Here is a 23,260-nt window from a genome sequence, read left to right as displayed (position 1 = left end):
TGTTGCATGTCTTTTTAGGTTCGACAGCAACGAATGATTCGTATATTCATCTCTTCGCCGGAAGATTTTGCCGGAGGAACCCAGAATCTTGGCCAATTTCTTTTGGATGATAACGACGAGAAGAATCTTGGTCGTACCTTATCCTTTTCATGTCCGCCTCCGAACTGTTGAAGCAGCGCAACGAAATTGCTGGATTGTAAATAGACTGTGACAGCAACTTACATGCTTATTAGTTGATTTAGATGTTATCTGTTTGTTTATCTTGATATTTAATATTATAAATCGCTAACCTACATAATATGTGTTATTTTCCTTTATAGCTTATTTAATATATTATTACATCATATAAACCATAAATATCAAGTGAAGTATGCAAATGTATGAGGGATATTAAAGCGGTAAATATTATAATAACGAGTTAAGGATAATGTTACAGAGGTACACAGTTAATTAATGTGTTAGGTTTATTTGTAACATGCATAAAAGTTATTCAAAATATATTATATAAATTTTTAATTACATAGAATTTTCCATTTACCATAATATAAGACTATGGTAAAATTGTATGTCAGATAAATTAATATTTAGCACAATACAAAATTAGGTTTTATGGCCGTCACCATGAAATCTTTAATAACCTCACCTCCTCCATTACAATCCCCGTCTCAGCCCACCACTCTGTTTGATCTAACTTCACGACACCAGCTCTTTTTTCGCCGTAGCTACTGAAACTGATAAAATCATCATCACCACCGATCGAATCATCACCACCAGGTCCACCACCATCAAAAACATTACCACTTACAATATTTTTCCCAATGAAACTTAATTATTGTCGTTATGTGGGAAAAGTTAATCACATATAATCATCTCCATCGTCATCGCCTCCGTGTCCTCCTCGACTATCGTCCACTTTACCGGAACTAAACACTTGACCAGAACCAAACACTTTGTCTGAGATGTGCGATGAAGGGAGAGAGAAAATATGAGAGATTAAAAATTAAAGACAAAGATATACAGAAGTATAGTAAATAATAGTAGAGAAACTTCATCATCTCTATTACTCTAGATAAAGTGTGGGGAAATAATTTGTAAAATATATCATAGTTTTAAATGTTGCAAGGTAATAATAAAGTTAATTTAAACATATAATGCTATAAACATCATTTACCAATATTATTAGAAACATAAGACAATAAATTGTGAAATTATTGTGATCTTTGTAACATGTACGTATATTTGTTTAGTTATTACAATAGGCTAAAACCATGAAGAGTGGTACTATCAAGAAACCCATAACATTCACTAATTTGTTCACATGTATTCTTGTGATGGATAAAACCATACTAACATTTATTAATTTTTATGCTAATAGTTGGTTTGTGTTATTAAAAAAAAATGACAGCATTTGAAATGTTATTGACTATTGTGATCATGTTACAAAAAGAACCGGTCCATTGTAGGTGCTACTTCTTGCTCTTTTGCCCCCATTTCTCTGTGATTGGCTTTAGAACCGGGAAAAAAGAGTCAACAACAATCAATCAGTTATGCCTCTCCTCTTCCTGCCTCTCTAGCTGGCTTGATCTTAGACTCCGCTACCAGAGAAGAGCCCTTGTGTCCCTAGCTAATGGATGCCTCTTCCATTAGTGCTCCTTCCTCTGATGTCTCCGCTCGGTCAACCGTCTCTGGAATTTCTGACTTTTTCGGTTCTAAAGCCACTCCGCCCGCCATCCAGTGGATCTTCACCTGGCTAGGATTCTGACTCTCGAACGGGGGAAGGCAACCTATTAGATATACATTGAAAGGACTAAAATAGAAGATGATCAGTGAAATGGAAGGAAATATACATTGAAGACAGTCAAAATTCACCTGCTCTACATTGTGAATTTAAGGTAATTACATCATCCAGCTGTTCACTCACTATGTTTAAATATGTATACATACCAAGTATATAAAGATTTTTTAACAAAAAAATGTAGAAAAAGATTTTTTGTTTTTTAATGTTTATTTGTATTACTAAAAGCAGATTTTGTGAAGATACATACCATGAAAATTAAACATCATCATTGAACCAACATGATAACATTAACATGTATATATATATAATGTGAAAATAATACAGATAGAAATTAATATCGTATATATTTACGTTAGATGTGTTGCATTCATGACGAATAATAAATCTAATATTTTTATTTTTTAAAAATCTAATAGCAGTAGGACGTTAGATCATGTAGTTTTTAAAAGATAGATTTTCTTTTGAAAATTAAACTTAAAATATATTCTATCTTACATATACGATATAATATAGCATCTAGATAGATTTTTAATATTTTCAAATATAAGATATTTTAACTTTTATAGAGTATGTGAAGGCCTAAATTGTATCACTGTAATAAAGGATTTTCTATATGTATATTGTTTGTGTGTAATCAATCAAAGATAGTAAGAAGAAGGTGATAATTAATTTCGACATTGTAAATGGGGCCAATCAATGACGAGATAAAACTATACGAATGAACCCTAAACCAATGTTATATATATAATAATAATGTATTCAAACAGTTAAATATTCAAACCATTATTACATAATTTTCATTATTTTTAAAATTTCGTCACTTACATTATCTAAACACACCTACCTATTATCACTCTTAACATTTTCACTCTTTTCACTAATACAATTTTTTTTAAAAAAAATCTGACTTTAATAATAGTGCTGTCAAGAGTTTAAATCGCTACAAGAAGATAGGCTATTTCCAACAGAATTATACGGCATTCGTGATACTTGGTGTGTTTCAAGAGTTTGAATCAGTATCAGTCACAATATATGGCATTCGTGATAATAGAAGGAACATAAAAGTGAGACTGAAACTAGACAGTCATTACCTAATAATTTTGCATTGCCATGATCAAATCTTGTAGTTCGCTTTCGAGAGCATTCATAGTTACTCTCCATGTGCCATGACCTGATCCAACTTGATTTGGATGGCAATCTTCCATTGACAAAGGATCCATCATATATAGTTACACTTTGTCGTTTAATCCTCTGGCCGTCTTCTCCATAACATATGGCTAATGTTGTTGCTTCTTGTATCATATGTTATTGCTTATGGCCAGAAATAAAATATTTCCCCATAGTAGACTCTTTTGTTGAAACGCTACTAAATTCGTACTCTTCCACAATCTCCAAAGGATCCATATGGCTAATTTTTGGAAATGTGGCTGAGCTTGACTGTTAAGCTTTCTTCGACATATCTTCCTTTGCAACCAGTCTCTAGTTTTTGTTTCGTTCCAGCTGTTACATGTGGAACTCACACAGTCTTAGACCATATCATTTCCAACAGTTTGATTATCGTTTGTCGTGGCAGTCTTGGTGGATGTGAAGGCAACCAGGGATCGGACAAAGCGTTGATCATCGAGCCGTCTCAAAAAGCAATCACAGACTTCTTCTTTAGGATAACATTTAACACACAATCTGGATTCTGTAGAATTCACCACTAGAAAATTTATTACTCTATTTCATAACTAATTATTTTTTGTATTCATACATATCCAAATAGTTTGTTATATATAGAAAAATATATTTTAAAACTAAAATAGTGTATTATAAAAAAGTAAATTTTATTTCTTTATATTAAATAATTAAATTACTATATTACATTTGTTGAAATAAAGAGAATTCAGATTGACTAAAAGATAAGATTTTAGATTATTTGTTGTCCAAACACGTTGTGACACCTGTCCATTCTGACAAAAAGGATAATTAAGGTTTACACCTTTTAGTTCTTCTATATATATATATTGAAGCATAGCAAGTCTTAGGGAACCTTTTCAACAGACAAGAACCTAGCCGCCCCCATAGAGGCAACAACTTCTCTGATCCATTGTTGAAGATCGATGAGGCAGAATCCAAAGGCGAGGAGATAAAGCGTAAACCAAATACCCAGATCAGATGCAACGTTAGATCTGCTTTCGGGGTAATTGGCAGTGTGGCAAAGTTAGATCTGCTTACGTATGAGAAGAAGGAATCCATTTATATCAAATTTTGATCAAATATCAGATATACTTGTCTTAAACTATTTAAATTTTATTGATTTAGTTGTTAGACCAAGCAAGGAAGGAAACAAACAAAACTGAAAGAATTCTCCAATGGTTTACACTATCGATACGGTTAGCAAAACGATACAGATTCGATTTAATCTATTGGTTTTTATTCTTTGTTTTATACGTTTTTTATTCTTAATAGATATGTTGTTAATTATTTTGTAGATCTATGATGAAAGTAGACAGACACAACAAACTTTGTCGGGAAAAATTGACATAAGTCATGCACGGATGCATTGTGTCAACGGTACGGTACGTCTTGTCTTTTTTTGTTTTGTTGTTTTTTTAATTTTTTGTTTTGTTTATTTGAGGCTTTTTGTTAGCATAATATACACTCAAATTGGTTAGATAGAAATTTGATAAGAGACTTTTTTGTTTTTTTTGTCTTGTTGATATAGGAGTTCTATTGATATGATAGAAATTCATGTCTTTTAAATATTTATTTCATTTCTAAAAGTAGTTCGTATATGACAAAAATCTCAAATTTATTAATCAACTAGATTAGGATGCGTGTTATACACGGGTTAATCGAGAAATGATTATTTTATAAAAAAAAAAGCAGCAATGTTTTTGCCACTATACAAATATCATATTGAATTTCAACTGAACTAACTGTAAATCTTATCATATATTTGAACTGAAACCCCCAAATATGTTTTTTTTTTCTTTTAGAGTGTATAAAAAATTATTAGTTGATAATATATATAAAAGGTTTCGTAATTTAAAATTTTTAAATTTTTATTTTAAAACTTAACCAACGATAAATCAAAATACATTTAATTGGTTTAATCTTGTAACTCTCATCTCAATTTATATACTTAATCTCAATATCCCTAAAGCACCTATAAGTTTTAAAAAAAATATCTCTACTAAACTACTATACTATAAGCTATACCTTGGAATCATTAACTTATCTTAAATGTATTATAACTCAAACATGACGACTACAATTAATGCACCATTCATGTTGATACTATTTTCATAATTACATATATATTTTATAATTATATATTGTAATTTACGTAGATATGTATTTCAGTATCATTTTTTGTTTTTCTTAAGAAAATAAAAGGTTAAGCATATTTAAGTTTCAAAACTGAAAAATATTGAAACACTTATTAAAATCTAATTAATTAATTGAAATGTCTCGCATTTCGTGAAATACGGTTTTGCAATATGACAAGCTCTGTTAAGAATGTTGAAACTTTATATAATAAGAGTAGTAAAATTTTCTTTCTTTTTTCGGGTAGGATAAGATATCATAACTAACCTTTATCTAATAAGATATCATAACTCAATCAAAAATTCCATACAACTTTAGGCCTATACGGCTTATTTATAACAATGAAACTTTAACTAAACTCGCAAGTCAATACAATTTGACGCCCGAGTATGCATCAGTAAAGAGATTTTAGTCATTCACGAATATGAAGATGGTCCACTAGTTGTGCATGCATGGTTTAGGTTTTTAGGAGCCACATGGATTGTATGTCACTGTGAATTGTATAGCACCCCAACTCTAGGAGCAAAGGACTTCTCCTATCGTCTACGAGATGAGATTTAAAATTATGACGTTTGAAAGAAAGGAGATGAATCTCAAGAAGTGAGCTTCCAAACTTTTGAGAAGGAGTAACTAAGAGGATAGAAATTTGCACGTCCTACGCTGAGGATAAAAATTTGCATCAACTAATTTGGAGAGGTTGATGAAAACTAAGAGGAGTTCTCCATTGTAGTGACTAATGCATAAGTCGAATCGTTTGGATAGTCTTTTTATGATATCTTACGATGACATATGCGGTAATGTGTGATGTTTCCCAGTAGATATTATTCTTTGGGCCTAAGAATTAGAGTGAGTGAAGTCGCATGAACATTAATGAAGAGCGTTGATCATCAGGTTCAGGTGGATAACGAATCAAGCAACAGCAAAACAAAAAAAAAAAAACAAATGTAGAATTCCATGACCATTAGTCAAAGATATGTAGATACATTAAGCTTACATTGCATCTTCGAAGCGCAATGCAAGATCATCAAGCTTGTTCAAAGAAGATGATCATTCACTTCTTGCATTATTCCTCTACATATCTTTGATGAAAGACAAGTAAGAGGACCACACAAATTCATTTTCCAAAATCTTCACAGCTTTCTCCACGGTTTAGATAGTATTATGTACTTCTTTTTATCTTATCTAAGAGAAGACTACAACAAAATACGTCTATTCTTATGTATTCCTTTGCGATCATCAGTTACTTCTTCCAACATTTGAGAAGGAAAAAAAGAAATATAAACTAAAAATTCATCCAAAATTTTGCATAAAAATGTAGAAGCTGAATTGAAGAAGATAGATTTTTATTATTTTACTCAAGCAAACTGTTTGTTTTGCCACATAAGCCGACTTGTGATGTTGATATATCATGTCTCTTGTGGCAAAATATAAAACTTTCTTGAGTAAAACAATAAATCAAACTACTTTAATTCAATTTCTACATTTTACTTGGATGAGTCTGTATTTTCATTCCTATCTTTTTTCCTTCTCAGATAGTTTGTTATATAGAGAGAAGTATCTTAAGACTTAGCACTTAAACTACTTCTCCGATCCAAAACTAAAGAAACACAAACACCATAAGCTACTTAACTAGCAAGTCACACCATATCATTTGTCTAAGAAACAAATCACTCATTGGTGGTTTTGCTGATGAGAGATTAGTGGATGTGAGGGATCACACCTACTCCAGGAATTGTTCCTTTGATGAGTGTGTCAAGCTCCTCATCTCCTCTGATCGCCAACTGCAAATGCCTTGGAGTTATCCTCTTCACTTCCAGATCTTTGCTCGCGTTGCCAGCCAACTCAAGAACCTTTGTAGTTAGGTATTCAAGGATTGAAGCCGTGTAGACATCAGAAGTGGCACCAACTCTACCATATGCAGAAACTCTGGTCTTGAGTTGCCTATGAATACGAACCACTGGAAACTGAAATAAACAAAGAAACAGTATCAATGTGAAATTTCATAAAGTAAGACTACAAAGAAACATGAAATTCTTTGTTTATTTCAGCTTCCGATGGGTCGTATTCACATGCAACTCAAGACCATAGTATCTGCACATGGTCGACTTGATGCTACTGTTGCTGTCTACGTGGCTTCAATCCTAGAGTGTCTAATTATATAGGTTCTTGAGTTAGCTGGAAAAGCGAGCAAAGATCTGAGAATGAAGAGGATTACTCCTAAGCATTTGTATTTGGCGATCACAAGAGATAAAGAGCTTGACACAATCATCAAAGGCACAATTAGTGGATAAGGTGTAGTCCCTAACATCCATAAGTCTCTCATCAACAAAACTAGCAAGAAGTGATTTGTTTCTTAAGTCAAATGATATGATGATGTTATTTGCTAGTTAAGTAGCTTATGGTGTTTGTGTTTTTATGTCTTGTTCAAGATGAAGCAGAATCCGAAGGCGAGAATGGTGGAAATGAAGATCTCATTTTACTAGCACACTAAGATTTAGCCTGCGATACACCGCGTGTCATATTTTATTTCTTTACTTGGCAACATTAAATTTTTTATAAAGTTTTAGCATTAAAATTATATGATTTAAATTTTTGATGTTTTTAGATTTAACCCGTAGATTGTAATTTATTATAGTAGTATTGCAATTACACATGTATAAGTGTCACTACAAAAAAAAGGCTAGGTTGCATCACTTAAATTGCATCAAAAAGTTAAACGATACTAATTTGAGTTACTTATTAATAATTGATACAAAAAATATAATTTAACATCAATTGTTGTAACTGATGCTATTGTTAATTTATGTGGCATCAATTCATTAAAATTGATACAAATCTAGATCAATTTGTATCATTTTTACATATTGATACAAATTTATAAATTCACATCATTTAAACAATCGATGTATTTCTTAATTTATATTAACATCACTTGAAAAATGATATAATTTTTAATAAGTTTACACTAATTACGTTAAAACTAATTTTGTGGTTTAACATCCACTGATCATGCATCCTCTATTTATTACTAAATTTTTAATTACACAAAACAAAATTTAGACGATCATAAAAAAAAATTCTCTTTTCTTTTTGAATTTTTTCATTGGCCGCCTCTTTTTTTGTTTCCTCAGTTTAAAATCTTAGTTGGAAATAAAATATCTATTTTCCTTTTCACCAAAACTAAGTAAATCAAAATACAAATCTCTCCGGAATCTTAACTTCTTTAATCTACAAAATCTACACTTTCTTTGCCAAATACAAATATCTAAGATATATATTTTTTTGTTAATAACTTCTTCTCGCCAAGATGATTACTTTAAGAAGCAGAGGTTTGGTGGCTCGTCTTCTTCGCAAAACTGTAGGTCACTTAATGTTCTAAATTTTGTTTGGGTCATTCAATTTACAAAAGTAAAAGGCTAAAAGCTACTCATAGAATAAATCTACGACCACAAGAGTTTGTGGCTTTAGAAATATGTGTCTTTTCAAAGATTAATTAGAAGTTCTATTTTGTTATCTCTTTGATTTTATGCTGATCTTAGGCTGATCTCCATACTTATTTTGTGCTGTTTTGATCCAGTCTTTTATCATCAAGGCGTTGAAGGACCCGGAAAGAAACAGAAAGACGGTTAAGAAAATAAAGCACACGGACGATGATGTTACTGAGGTTGCTAGGATTATGAGGCCCATGAGGATCTGACCGTGAGGATCGTGAAGAAGATTTAGAGATGCATGGGATGCACCATTGATGAAAAAGACCCAAAAGATTTTTCAGCATGAATTCAAGGATGTGATCGAGATTGATATTTCTGAGAATTAATTAAGGAACAAAAGTAGTTTATGGTTTTAGAGTTTGTTTTTGAATTTTCAACAATGTAAAGTTGTAAAAATGATATTAATCTTAACATCACTTACTATAACCGTAACAAATAATTACATCATTTTTATTAACCGATGCAAATTTAACATCGTCTCTTGCAAATGATACAAAACAACATCAATTATAATAATCGATGCAAATATTTGATGCAACCGATTCAAAATATTTGCATCACCACTTTCAGAGTCACTTTTATAAGTGATGCAAAACTTATTTGCATCATTTATAAGTAATGTAAATATACAAAATAAATGACACAAAACACCTCTTTTTTTGTAGTGTGTCAAAGGATATTAATACTTATTTTGATATATTACAATGTTAGATTTTCACAGTTTTTTGTTTAGTAAGTTATACGATTAACCTTTTGGTGTTTTTACGACCAACCCGCTAAACATATATAATTTAATAATTTCATACTAAAATAATTGTTTGTCACGTTAAAATATTCTACAAATCTTTCTAATTACCAATCCATAATATAGTTTTATTCACAAATCCAAAGCAAAAAAGAATATAGAATAATCCAAAGCAAAGGAAATATATGATTTAGAGATTTGATTAAATAATCTCCAATCAAGATTATTGGAAAGATTTGAGCAACAATTTTTTTTTTTGTCGAAAGAGCAGTTGGTTTTAAGTATATAATCTTTCATTAAGTACTTTTAAATATTCAGAATTAAATCTAATGGCATGCCAGTGTAAATAAGTCTAAAGGCCAAGAGTTTTTTTCCAAATGTACTTGCAAAATGTATATATAGATGTACGAGAAGAAGGAATCCTTATCCACTATGAAATCAGTGAGGTATGAAATATTGTTTGGCACGTGTAGGAAATGTCACAGCCTATGCCATGATTAGATGAGGTGTCCAAGATTCGGAGATTTGGGGAAGCAAACATGATATCTAATTCGAACGTATCCGAAGATGGGCAACAATATGCAAAGTTACAAATGTGTTGTCTCATAAGGTTTACCAAGTGGAAGTGTATCTGGTTTGACTAGGGTTGGTACAGTAGAATGAAATGCTTCATGGGCAGGCAGCGGATAACAAGAAGAATTCGGGTCCTCAGGAGAGTAATCACCGTTGTTGGTGTCAGATCCCGCAATTCGGATCCAGCCCAGAAAGATGTTAGATCAATGGAATGAAGTGGGCCGTTGGCCCGGTCTAGGGGACCAAAAGAACGGCCCAGTAAGCTCCAGCCCAGCTCGAGTGAAACGTCGGGATCTCGCGAATTAAATGAAAGGCGGGTCACACGGAATCTGCGAGATCGGGAAGATTCGAAACGGATACAATAATAGAGGCGAGATCCGCGGCTTGATTGACGACTTCGGTTTCGAATCATGTAACTATAAATAGAAAACGAAAACCATTGTAATGGGGGGGAGAACTTTTGAACGAAAGACAGATACATACACTTTTACTCTTTTGCTTCCTTTTTCATGATTGTTATTCGAATTATCAAAGCTAGACGACCCGATTCATTTCAAAATTTGTATTGCGGATTCTGGCATCCACAACCGTTAAAAATAAGGTCTTAGTAATAAACACAAGAAGGGAAGGAAGAATCCTTTTTTGGCACATGTTCAAGAGTCAAGTTCTGATCTGGCTATTCAAGTAACACAGTTAAGTCAGCAGAATACTGCAGTAGTGGAAATGGTTGTTGGATCCCTTTCTTGGCACTAACTCCGGAAAAACAGTGAAATATTCTGGTGCAATGGATTCCACTGATACAATCACCTCAAATATGGTGCGTAAATCCTTCTTGTATTGCCATGATCAAAGCTTGTATTTCAATTCGCTTTCGAGAGCATTCATAGTTATTCTGCATGTGCCTTGACTTGATCCAACTTGATTTGGATGGCAATCTTCCATTGACCAAGGATCCATCATTTATAGTTACACTTTGTTGTCCAATCATCTGGCCGTCTTCTCCATAATGTATGGTTTATGTTGTTGCTTCTTGTATCATATGTTGTTGCTTATGTACTCATGTGTAAACTTTATTCTTTCATATCATTCTTGTCCAGAAATAAAACATTTCCCCATAGTAGACTCTTTTGTTGAATTTAAAAACTAATAAATTTCTACTCTTCTACAATCTCCAAAGGATCCATATGGCTAATTTTTGGAAATGTGGTTGAGCTTGATTTCTAAGCTTTCTTCGACATATCTTCCTCTACAACCACTCTCTACACTACAAGAAATATCTACATTATTAGCAAGAGATAAGAGCTATCATATGTCATTAATAGCGTTTTCATAAACGCTATCTTATGCCCCTGTTATGGTAGACCTCCTACATACAATAACGTTTTTTCCATATGTTATTATAGAGCATTCTACCATAGCATTAGGCAAACGCTTTGATATAACGACTTATAATAGCGATATATATAAGCTATGATCTATAATTTTTATGATGCTATAATATTCAGTGCCATAACTCTAATTTTATGCGGTTGTATTAAACTATTTTTATTTGGTGGAACCTGTTTAGTTATATATATGTATAATAAACATCCAAAAGATATACATCATTTCATAAACCAAAAATCAATTCATACATAATACAAGTCTTAATCCAATACTTAAACTAATAACCTAACTTCTATATACTACTTTTGCCAAGGAAGTTGTTGATGAGATTATGCAAAATCCTTACTTCGTTTTCTAGATATTGGACTCGATTCTTCAAGGAAGTTAGTTCAGCTTCATAGGTTGTTGTAGTCTCTTCCTTTCTCTTAGGTTTTCGAAAAATACTGCTACCTTTTCTCTTAGGTTTTCCCCAAATACTGCAGTCTTCATCTATGTCACTGTCCTCAACGACGAGATTCATTATACCTTCTGTTAGAACATGAAATAAAACAAGTAAAATTCAGGCTTCTTGACCATAAACTTATTGAGTCACTTTATTAGTAAATAAATCTCTTTACTCACCTGAAAACTCAACCTGCAATTGAGACATGTCTTTAGCATGAGAAGAGACTAATTCCATTTCTTTTGTACCTTTACTTTCTTCAAGAAACTCAAGACAATCACTTGTATCCAACATCGGTGACTCATAGACATAACTCGAAAACCACTTGCTTAGATTAGGAACTTCTGAGAATTCTGAAAAGAGAAGTGACGAACCACATAAGTGAAATCAATGCAGCTAATCTAGCTTACCACTAACAATATCCACAAAATGATGATTCAGAAACCAAACCAATTAAACAAGTTTGATGCTACCTTCACTATCATCCATCTCTCAATTCTCTCTATTCAAAAGTCAAGTCTTTTCCTCTGCCTCTTTGGTCTTAAGAAAAACTCGATCTCCCAATAGCTTAATTGAAGCTAAGTATATTGTCAATACTAAACTGAGACAGAGAAAATTATAAGTCATTACTAGAAGGAAACCGATAAATCATCACACATAGTTTTAGAAATAAAAGAGAGCTTGACTTCTAGCTGCACTTGACGAAAGAAAGAATAGAGACTTACCTAGTGGAGAAGGATATATGAAAGGCAAGAGTTGCTAAAGGTTGACTTAAGAGAGGCTCCCTTATTACAGACAGAATCTACACAAGATTCCTGCAATATCGAGTAAGAAAAAGTCGTAAAATTGATATCTCATTCATATGTAAAAATGTCCTGAGATACTGAACAAAGAGACCTTACTTAACAATGACCTGATATAATAAAATGTCCACTAGCATTCCTATTAAATACTAAAACCATTCCACGAGAATCTAATAACATCCAATGGTACATAATGCATCAGATAATCAAATCATTATAAACTCAATGTAGAAATACAATTAAAGTAGCTAAACGTAATCATCTATGGAAACAGATTAAAGAACTTACAATTTCAACTCTTAAAATGACCAAATCTTAATAAAGCAATGGAACAGATAGAGAAAATGAAGCATAAAAGACCTTTCCTTATTTTGTTTTCTTGACGAGAAGCTTGAGATAGAGATTATTGAACTTAGGAACAATCTTTTGGTCTTCTTGTTCTTACCTCCTACTATAGATCGTTACCCTACAACACCAATGAAAAAACAAACCGGCTGAATGCAATTTTTCCAGTTTGAGTCTCACCTAGACATTTTATCGAACATCTAGAGAGCACAATGAGCTCATCTACAGAAAAACTACATAATCAAAATCCTAAGTCAAACTGGTTAACACTAAGCAACATCGATATAAAGAGATAACTCTTAATCGATCCACAAACCCAGATCCATCTACCCGACCACGAGCTAACAAAACAAAGACGTAGAGAGAAAGAGACATAGAAACAAGGCGTCATGTTTGTGCAAATCCTCAACAAACAGAAACGAAAAAAATCAATTCTTTAAATCAAATTCAAAGTAAAAAAGAGTGTTACGTTTCTGGGTAAGTTGCAGAACCTAAATGATTTTAAAACTTTAAGCTAGTATTTTCATCGAACACATGGTGTGCATAAAAGACAAGCACTAAAGATGGTACGAAAAAATTAGACTCTAGAAAATCAAATACCTTAGGGGTTCAGGATCAACATAAATCTTGAGGAAACTCCATAAAACAACAACACTTAACAAAAATAAATTAAACCCGGAGGAACTAGTAACGAGTATGAGGAAGAACCCTAATCAATTCTCCAAACCTTTCCACCGTTAAGAGTTCGTGAACACACAAATCTCGACGCATTAGCTGTTAAACAAAATCATTTATAAACACGATTCACAATTTCAAACGAAAACCAAACCAGATTTAAAGAGGAGAGGGAGATAAAAAAAAAGACAGTGAGAGGGAGGACGAGAGAGTGAGATCGAAAGGAGGAGAGTGAGACCACTAATCGATTTCTTTTAGGTATGAGTATGTGAGAAGTTCTCGATAGGTTTTGGGTGAAAGGGGGAAATGTTTGTGAGAAGTTTTAGGTCTGAATCTATTAGAAAGAGGGAAATGAGTTGACTGTGGCGCTTAAGTGAAATTTTTGGCCAAAGTATTAGCGGGATAAATGATTTTACATTTCCATTTGCTAATTTGGTATCTTAGGGTTGTTTCAATGCTATAATATAGTAATCAAATAATTTTTTTATTTTTTATAGCAGTTGCGGAAGATGAGCTATGTTCACGTGCTATCAATGTGGATATTTCTTGTAGTGCTAATTTTTGTTTCGTTCCAGCTGTTTCTTGTGGCACTCACACAGTCTTAGACCATATCATTTCCAACAGTTTGATTACGAGGCTGTGGCTGCCTTGGTGGATGTGAAGGCAACCAGGGATCGGATAAAGCATTGATCAAGAGCCGTCTCCAATAGCGAATCTCCAAGCGTATGAAGTCTTCTTCTTTAGGATAGCATTTAACACACAATTTGGATTCTGTAGAATTCACCACTAGAAAATTTATTACTCTATTTCACAATTGATTTTTTTTTTGTATCACAGTTAATTCATACATATCAAAATAGTTTGTTATATATAGAAAAATATCTTTGAAAACTAAAATAGTGTTGGAAAATAATAAAAAAGTAAATTTTATTTGTTTATGTTAAATAATTAAATTAATATATTACATTTGTTGAAATGAAGAGAGTTTAGATTGACTAGATAAGATTTTAGATTATTTGTTATTCAAACACGTTGTGACACCTGTCCACTCTAACAAAAAGTGTAACACCCCAAATTTGAAGAAAAAAAAGGAATCAGATTTTGGGTTAAATTGATCGTTTTAAAACTGTCTAATTTCATGGGTAATTCTGATTAATTCAAAAGTCTGTGGCAGAATCTGTAAATTGAGAAAGTACCGGGACTAAAGTGCAAAATCAGGAAAAGTTAGTGCAGCTCGATTTCATCTTTTCCGAAAATGAAGGAGAGATTTTGGCAGCTCGAATCTTGATCTTCCAACCCTAATATGTCGTATTTATATGCGTTTCGAAGCCCCAAAGATCTAAAAGTCGTTTCTCTTGTCAATTGAAAATTTTTGGTTGATTGAGCTTCTCCATATTAGTGCACTCGGTCTTGGTTAATTTTAGCTTTGGTGGGAGAGTGTGGAAGAATTAGAACCTGATCTATACCTTGTTAGAAAGCTCTCATTCACACGGATCCAACGCCACTGAGATCTCATCAAACGGAGGTCGGAATTGATCGGAATCTGATTGGTGAATTAATTGGTGGTTTGGGACGTGTCTAGAATTGCCGTTAACCACTCGTTCGATCTGAAAAATCTTTCTAGGTGAGTTCTAACTCCCTTATTAGTTATTATACATTTGTATAATATTTAGGAATATGATAGAATGAAGATATGAATTATTTGTATGTTTGAATTCTGAATATGATTCTGAGGATGAAATATGATATTCTGTTAAGACCGGTATTAGCATGCTATTCTGATTTAGCTACCTCTATTGAGCAATCTGTGGTGGTCGGCATCGCCAACAGATGTATTCCGTACTCTGTTAGTCTGTTAGTGATATTGAGGTTGGTTAATGCCTTGGACTGTACTTCCTTATCACCTTGTTAGGGGCCAGCATCCCTATCGAGTATATTATGTAAATATTCTGTTAGTATATGGTTTAGGTCGACCAATGTTGGGGTTGTACCATTCCGATGTGGCATTGCTGAGTACACGGTCGTTCTGTTCTGATGTTATTATTTTGTCTGATGATATTATTCTTTTTTGATTATTTGATTATGTATTTTGGACAGTATATGTTATGTTGTGAATAATATATATTTATAATTAATTGAATTAGAATTTGTGTTTGTTGGTACCAACACGTGAACATTTTTCTGTGCGGGATCAGACCGTGTTGGTACTTGTTCCTCGGGTTTGTAGTCTCACTGGGCGATTTTTCGCTCACATAGTTTCTGATTCCGTGCAGAGGGCATTGAGTAACATCCTATACATGCAGAGGTATTGTTTTACTTTGTTGTAGTAACATCGATTTGACGAATTCAATTTCCAAAATCTTCACAGCTTTCTCCACGGTTTAGCTAGTGTTATGTAGTTCTTTTTATCTGAGCTAAGAGAAGACTACAACAAAGTAGGTTTACTCTTACGTATACCTTTGCGATCATCAATTACGTCTTCCAACATTTAAGAAGGGAAAAAGCAATATAAACTAAAAATCCATCAAGTGCATAAAAATGTAGAACCTGAATTGAAGAAGATAGACTTTATTGTTTTACTCACGCACGCTGTTTGTTTTGCCACATAAGCCGACTTGTGATGTTGATGTATCATGTCTCTTGTGGCGAAATCGAAAACTTGCTTGAGTAAAACAATAAATCAAACTACTTTAATTCAATTTTTACATTTTACTTGGATGGGTCTGTATTTTCATTCCTATTTTTATTTTTTTTCTCAGATAGTTTGTTATATAGAGAGAAGCATCTTAAGACTTAGCACTTAAACTACTTCTCCAATCTAAGACTAAAGAAACACAAACACCGTAAGCTACTTAACTAGCAAGTCACACCATATCATTTGTCTAAGAAACAAATCACTCATTGGTGGTTTTGCTAATGAGAGACTAGTGGATGTGAGGGATCACACCTCCTCCTGCAATTGTTCCTTTGATGAGTGTGTCAAGCTCCTCATCTCCTCTGATCGCCAACTACAAATGCCTTGGAGTTATCCTCTTCACTTTCAGATCTTTGCTCGCTCTTCCAGCCAACTCAAGAACCTTTGTAGTTAGGTATTCAAGGATTGAAGCCGTGTAGACATCAGCAGTGGCATCAACTCTACCATGTGCAGAAACTCTGGTCTTGAGTGTATCTGCACATGGTCGACTTGGTGGTATTGCTGCTGTATACACGGCTTTAATCCTAGAGTTCCTAACTGCATAGGTTCTTGAGTTGGCTGGAAATGCGAGCAAAGATCTAAAAGTGAAGAGGATTACTCTTAGGCATTTGTATTTGGCGATCACAGGAGATAAGGAGCTTGACATAATCATCAAAGGAACAATTAGTGGATGAGGTGTAGTCCCTAACATCCATAAGTCTCTTATCAACGAAACAAGCAAGAAATGATTTGTTTCTTAAGTCAAATGATATGATGATGTTACGTAACTTATGGAGTTTGTGTTTTGTTGTCTTGTTGAAGATGAAGCAGAATCTGAAGGCTACAATGGTAGAAATGAAGATCTCATTTTACTAGCACACTAGGATTTAGCCTGCGATACACTGCGGGGTCATATTTTATTTCTTTACTTGGTAACATTAAATTTTTATAAATTTTTAGCATTAAAATTATATGATTTAAATTTTTGATTTTTTTAGATTTTACCCCTAGAATGTAATTTAGTATCGTACTATTGCAATTACACATGTAGAGAGGTATCAAAGGAGATTAACACTTATTTTGATATATACAATGTTAGGTTTTTATAGTTTGTTGTTTAGTAAGTTATATGATTAACCTTTTGGTATTTTTACGATTAACCCGCTAAACATATGTAGTTTAATAATTTCGTATTAAAATAATTGTTTGTCACGTTTAAATATTCTACAAATATTTATAATTACCAATCCATAATATAGTTTTATTCACAAATCCAAAGCAAAGAAGAATATAGAATTTAAGAAAAATATCTGATTTGGAGATTTGATTAAATAATCTCCAATCAAGATTATTGGAAAGATTCGAGCAACTTTTTTTTTTGTTTTTTTTTTTTGTCGAAAGAGCAGTTGTTTTATAGTATAAAATATTTCATTAAATATTTTTAAATCTTAAGAATTAAATCCAATGGCATACCAGTGTATATAAGTCTAAAGACCAAGGGTGTTTTTTTTCCAAATGTACTTGCAAAATGTATAGAAGAAGGAATCCTAATCCACTATGAAATCACTGAGGTATGAAATATTGTTTGGCTTCTGTAGGAAATGCCACAGCCTGTGCCATGATTAGATGAGGAGTCCAAGATTCGGAGATTAGGGGAAGCAAACATCTGATCTAATTCCAACGTATCCGAAGATGGACAACAATATGAAAAGTTACAAAGATGTTGCCTCATAAGGTTTACCAAGTGGAAGTGCATCAGGTTTCAATGGGGTTGGTACAGTAGAAATGCTTCATGGGTGGGCAGCGGATAACAAAAAGAGTCAAGCTCTGATCTGGCTATTCAAGTAACATAGTTAAATCAGTAGAATACAACAGTAGTGGAACTGGTTTTTTCTGACCATGAACAGAAGATGTTGGATCCCTTTCTTGGCACTAACTCCAAAAATAAAGTGAAATATTCGGGTGCAATGGATTCCACTGTTACACTCACCTCAAAGATGGTGCGTGAATCCTTGTTTGCTGATCCGGCGGAGGCTGTTGGGAAGGAAAGGGATGGGGGCATCAATTGGTTTAAAGGAACAACATGGCTCAGGATTTTCCTATCTTTAAGGTTCCGGCTTTGAATTATCTGGACACTATAATGGATCTTAGCCGGCTGATGATGAGGGGGAGGACTAGGAAGCGACTGAAGATGCTCAGGAGGAGGAAGAGTTTAATTTGGTGTATAATCTGGTTGGTGTAGGGGATGATGAAATTCAAGAAAATAAAGAGGATGCAAAATCCGAGAGAGCATCAAGCAAAGAAGAAAATGGTGAAGAGTAAAGCTCTCTTTATAGGGGTCATTTCGAGGAAGAGAAATGTGCATAACCTGACATCACCTTGCAAGAGGACAGTTACCAAACCTATTGGCCCAGCGGTGGGTACGGGTACTAATCAAGTAGAAAGAGCTCCTCCAAAACGTTTGATGTGTATCTTAGGTTGGAAGAGTGAGGGGTGGGTGGTTTTTTAGAAAAGAAGTTCTTTAAAAGAACATGAATTTCAATCTCTTTTCAGATTTAATAATCTGATCTCAATAAATCAAAGAATTTGTTTTAAGGTTTTTATTTCCAATTTTTATGTGTGTTTCAATTATCAAATCATATATGTAACATATATTATTTGTGGTATTGACACATTAACAAATTGAACGAAAGAGAGAGCTCATTTTCAGATTAAGTGATGAAAGTGTTCATGTCTCGGAAGGCATGTAATTAAGTTTTGATTTTTAAATTAGTGTTGTGGATCATTAGGACATATATAAAGATAAAGCTCCATCGACTTGATGAAGGCAAGTTTAAAAATCAAAGGCCGTGTAACTTAAGTTAGTTCTTCAAGTTCAAAAGGGACTCCATGTGGTCGAGACAACAAAAATGCATGCCTTGTTGGAGAGGCAAACGAAGAAAAAGAAATATATGGATTGGACTAACAAAAACTCATTTTCTTGTTCAAGTATGGACTTTACTGTTATTTATCTTTCTGCATCCTTACTTGTCTATGATGTCTAACCGAAATGAACCATGTCATAGTGCACTTCTGTAGCTTTCCTGGTCAAACATATAATATTTATATTATCCATTCATTATCTTCAACATGAAGAAGATATACAGAAAGATATGCACGATTTGCAATCTACCATTATTCCCCTTTACGAAGGTTGGCCACTAAGACTTGTGTTTGTTACTCTAACATTTATGTTATTCCACAATTTGTTTATTTTTTTCATCCTGACCTACTTTAGAGTTGTCTAGAAGCAGAATCTCTTTTTCATAATTGAAATTATAACTTCTGTGAAGGTTATTGATTATGTTAGTATATAACCTGAAATATAGTAAATAAATGTGTATATGTTTTTTACTATCTTTCAGGTTATATACTAACATAATCAATAACCTTCACAGTTTGTTTAATGAGCGTAATGAACTTATCACCTATAAGCTATATAGAACTCCTGTCAATGCTGATTATATTTCTGATTATTAATATTTTTTAATTTGCTTATATATATGAACTCTTATTCATATTTAAATGCTTATCCGACCGCATCCCTTAAGTTTTTTGACAAAATTTCTGGTTTTGTACTTTTAGAGTAATGCTTAAAAAGTAAAGAGAGAAAGGTGCCTTGTATCGACATCAACTATTTAAGGTGACCAAACCCGGTAAAATTCTAAAGTAACTATCGAGAAAGCGTTCTCACAAAACCACAGTTGGAGTGAATCTTAAAACCTTGACAGATACATACGGGCGGAGTAAGTGTTACAGATTCCACGGTCGAATTCTCTAAACAAATTCTCTACCGGAGTCCCTAAAGTTTGGAATTCCTTATTAATATTTACTATTTATTTAGCTTACATTGCATCTTAGAAAGTTAGCTGAAGAAGCTTGGTTGGTAATTTTGGCCCGAAAGTAAAGAGGTTGAGTCTTTCTAGCTAGCCCCATGAGTTTATTGTAAGTGAGGTTCACCAGATCACAGAGATGACGCAGTCGTCTGAAAAGACTATTTTTGGACTCGAGCCGGACATGGAGGCAGCTCAAAGTAAGGTCTAGTCCGATCATTTCACTGGACTTGACATCACAAATGATACAATGAGAAGATACTTTTATTCACCCATGATTCTATGTTTGGAAAAGTGTAGACATCTGACTAAGCAAAAGTAGGCTTCTTAATTTCAAAACTCGTTCTTATACTCATGAAAAGCATCATTTAGTCTAGATGACAGAAGTGTTGTTTAGGAGAAACAAACGTGTTTAGAAAACTTGAAACGTTTAAAATGAAACTAATGGAACGAAGGAGCTAGAGAGCTTTATTTTCAGATTAAATGAAAATATTTCATGTCTCTGAAGTAAAGTAATCAAGTTGTGATTGTAAATTAGTGTTACAGGTCACAACATATATAAAACATAAAGCTACATCGACTTAATGAGGGCAAATATTAAAAAAAAAAAATGGTGCAGGCGGAACTTAAGTTAGTTCTTTTACTTTAGAATGGACACGATGCGGTCGGAACCGCGCAAATGCCTTTTCAGAGAAGTTAAAGAGGTAAAGAAAATATATGGATTAACAAATACTCAATTTCTCGTGGACTTTACTGTTATTTATCTTTAAAGTTGGAGAGAGAACTAGAAAAATGCAAGCAGATATTTACTTATTTAGTTATAGCCTCACCTGTAATTTATCTTCTTCTTTTTTGATAAATGTTAATATTATTACCAAAAGGAACTTGAGGTTTACAAAAGTTTGAAACAAACTATTAGGCACACAAAAAAAAGCCATAAAATAGAACAAGAGATGCTAAATTAAAAGCATTAGAACGTAGCAAAGCAGCGTAGCTTGGTCAGAGATGAGCAAACCACTTGGAGAGGAGACCTTTCCCTTGTTTCGATAACGATGAGCAAGGAGGATATCTTTGATCACTCTGTCAATTTGGTGAAACAGAGTTTCAGGAGATGAGAGAGTGCTTCCATGAGCGTAGAGGTTTCTTTCCTTCCAAAGAAGGTGAAACTGTTATTAATCTTTCTATAATATCTGATCGAAATGAACTATGTCATAGTGCAGTTCTATAGCTTTTTTGTTATTCATGTAATATTGATATTAACCATTCATCATCTTCTACGGGCAGATCGGCACGACTTGCAATTTACCATTACTAGCCTTCAAGAAGGTTGGACTAGTACACGAAGACATGGATTTTTGTTCCTCTAAAAAGTTAATTTATTCTACAATTTATGTATCTTTTAATTCCTCATCTACTTTGCAGTTGAAGCTTATTGATCATTTATATTATTCTATAATCTGAAAAATTGTAAATAAACGTAGCTGTTTTATTTTGGTTGCAGTTGGTACTTGAGAAAAAGGAATTCGTGCAAGAATTGTCATCCGAGTTATGTCAAACTGTATGCCTAATTTGGAAAGTTTTACTAACATAAATGAATATCATAAAATATATATATATACATTACTGCAATATCAAACATCAATTAAGAATCCAGTTTGTTTAATGAGCATTAAGAACCTATGACCTTATAAGATATTGCGAACTCTAGTCAATGATGAATATATTTGTGAATTCATTCTATTGTGTGCGTTTACTTTTTCATAGGAAGGGAACACTGATTTATCCTGAAAACTCAAAGTCCAGACTCTAAGGCTAGAGCTTCTAACAGCACATGCACAGAGATTTTTTATATGAATAACATGATAACAATTATATTAAAAAACTAACCTAGAATGATAATGTGATAACATATTAAATATCCAAATAATATTTGTACGAATATAATATCTATATTCACGTGTAACTTATAAGTAATATTCACCAATAATAATTAAGAATGAGGTTACATGATAACAATGAAAATACCATGTTTTATTATGGATTTGTTCACAGACAGGGTAGACGAAGAAGATGCCAACACTTATAACAGACCCATAATGCATATCTTGTTAGGTTCGATAGCAACGAATGATTCGTATATTCATATCTTTACAATTTTCTTTTGGATGATAACGACGAGAAGAATCTTGGTCGTACTTTATCCTTTTCGTGGCCGCCTCCGAACTGTTGAAGCAGCGCAACGAAATTGATGGATTATAACCATATTGTGACTGTACCTTAGATGCTTATTAGTTGATTTAGATGTTACTTGTTTGTTTAGCTTGATATTTGATATTATAAATAGCTAACCTACGTAATATTTGCTATTTTATTTTATAGCTAATTTAATATATTGTTATATCATATAAACCATAAATATCAAGTGAAGTATGCAAATTAATGGTTTTATATTTATAAGGGATATTAACGCGGTAAATATAATAATAACGAGTTAAGAATAATTTTAAAGAGGTACACAATTAATTAATGTTTTAATTTTATTTGTAACATGCTTAAAAGTTATTCAATATATATTATATCAAATTTTAAATTACATTAAATTCTCCATTTACCATAATATAAGACTATGGTAAAATTGTATGTCAGATAAATTAATTTTTAGCACAATACAAAATTAGGTTTTATGGCTGTCACCATCAAATCTTTAGTCACCGCACCTCTTCCGTTACCACCCCCATCTCAGCCCACCACTCTGTTTGATCTAACTTCACGACACCAGCTATTTGTTCGCCTTAGCTACTGAAACTGATAGAATCATCATCACCACCGATCGAATCATCACCACCACCATCAGAAACATTACCACTTACAATCAATTTTGCCAATAAAACTTAACTATCATCGTTCTGTCGGAAAAGTTAACCACATATAATCTTCTCTATTGTCATCGCTTATGTGTCCTCTACCGTCCACTTTAGAACCAAATATTTCGTCAAAGATGTGCGATGAAGGGAGAGAGAAAATATGAGAGATTAAAAAATTAAAGACAAAGATATACAGAAGTATAGTAAAGGATAGTAGAAAAACATCATCAGCTCTATTATTGTAGATAAAGTGTGGGGTAAATAAACTATAAAATATTTT

General features: G+C 33.0%; 2 protein-coding genes across 8 annotated transcripts; one reads left to right on the top strand and one right to left on the bottom strand.

The window, feature by feature from the left end:
* The first annotated feature begins 3,219 nt into the window (after positions 1-3,219).
* On the top strand, positions 3,220-4,787 carry LOC9304436. The gene is made up of 4 exons (XM_021018443.1): positions 3,220-3,435; positions 3,816-3,980; positions 4,103-4,173; positions 4,273-4,787. The coding sequence occupies exons 1-4, from the start codon at positions 3,220-3,222 to the stop codon at positions 4,325-4,327; spliced, it is 507 nt and encodes a 168-aa protein (XP_020874102.1). The 3' UTR covers positions 4,328-4,787.
* Positions 4,788-11,502: 6,715 nt separating this feature from the next.
* LOC9304434 lies at positions 11,503-13,944 on the bottom strand. 7 transcript variants are annotated; one of them, XM_021019749.1, is made up of 7 exons: positions 13,776-13,944; positions 13,496-13,669; positions 12,911-13,016; positions 12,473-12,562; positions 12,221-12,348; positions 11,927-12,100; positions 11,503-11,833 (listed from the first exon to the last, which is right to left on the bottom strand). In XM_021019749.1, the coding sequence occupies exons 5-7, from the start codon at positions 12,234-12,236 to the stop codon at positions 11,598-11,600; spliced, it is 426 nt and encodes a 141-aa protein (XP_020875408.1). In that variant the 5' UTR covers positions 12,237-12,348; positions 12,473-12,562; positions 12,911-13,016; positions 13,496-13,669; positions 13,776-13,944; the 3' UTR covers positions 11,503-11,597. The 7 variants fall into 7 exon arrangements, with proteins under 7 accessions (XP_020875408.1, XP_020875407.1, XP_020875411.1 ...); XM_021019748.1 differs by having other exon boundaries at positions 13,496-13,944; XM_021019752.1 differs by having other exon boundaries at positions 12,221-12,343; positions 13,496-13,944.
* Between the last annotated feature and the right edge of the window lie 9,316 nt (positions 13,945-23,260).

Source organism: Arabidopsis lyrata (genome assembly GCF_000004255.2).
Source record: "Arabidopsis lyrata subsp. lyrata unplaced genomic scaffold ARALYscaffold_7, whole genome shotgun sequence".
Classification (NCBI taxonomy): Eukaryota; Viridiplantae; Streptophyta; class Magnoliopsida; order Brassicales; family Brassicaceae; genus Arabidopsis; species Arabidopsis lyrata.
The sequence above is the reverse complement of the archived record's forward strand: the minus strand, read 5'-3'. Positions and strand labels throughout refer to the sequence as shown.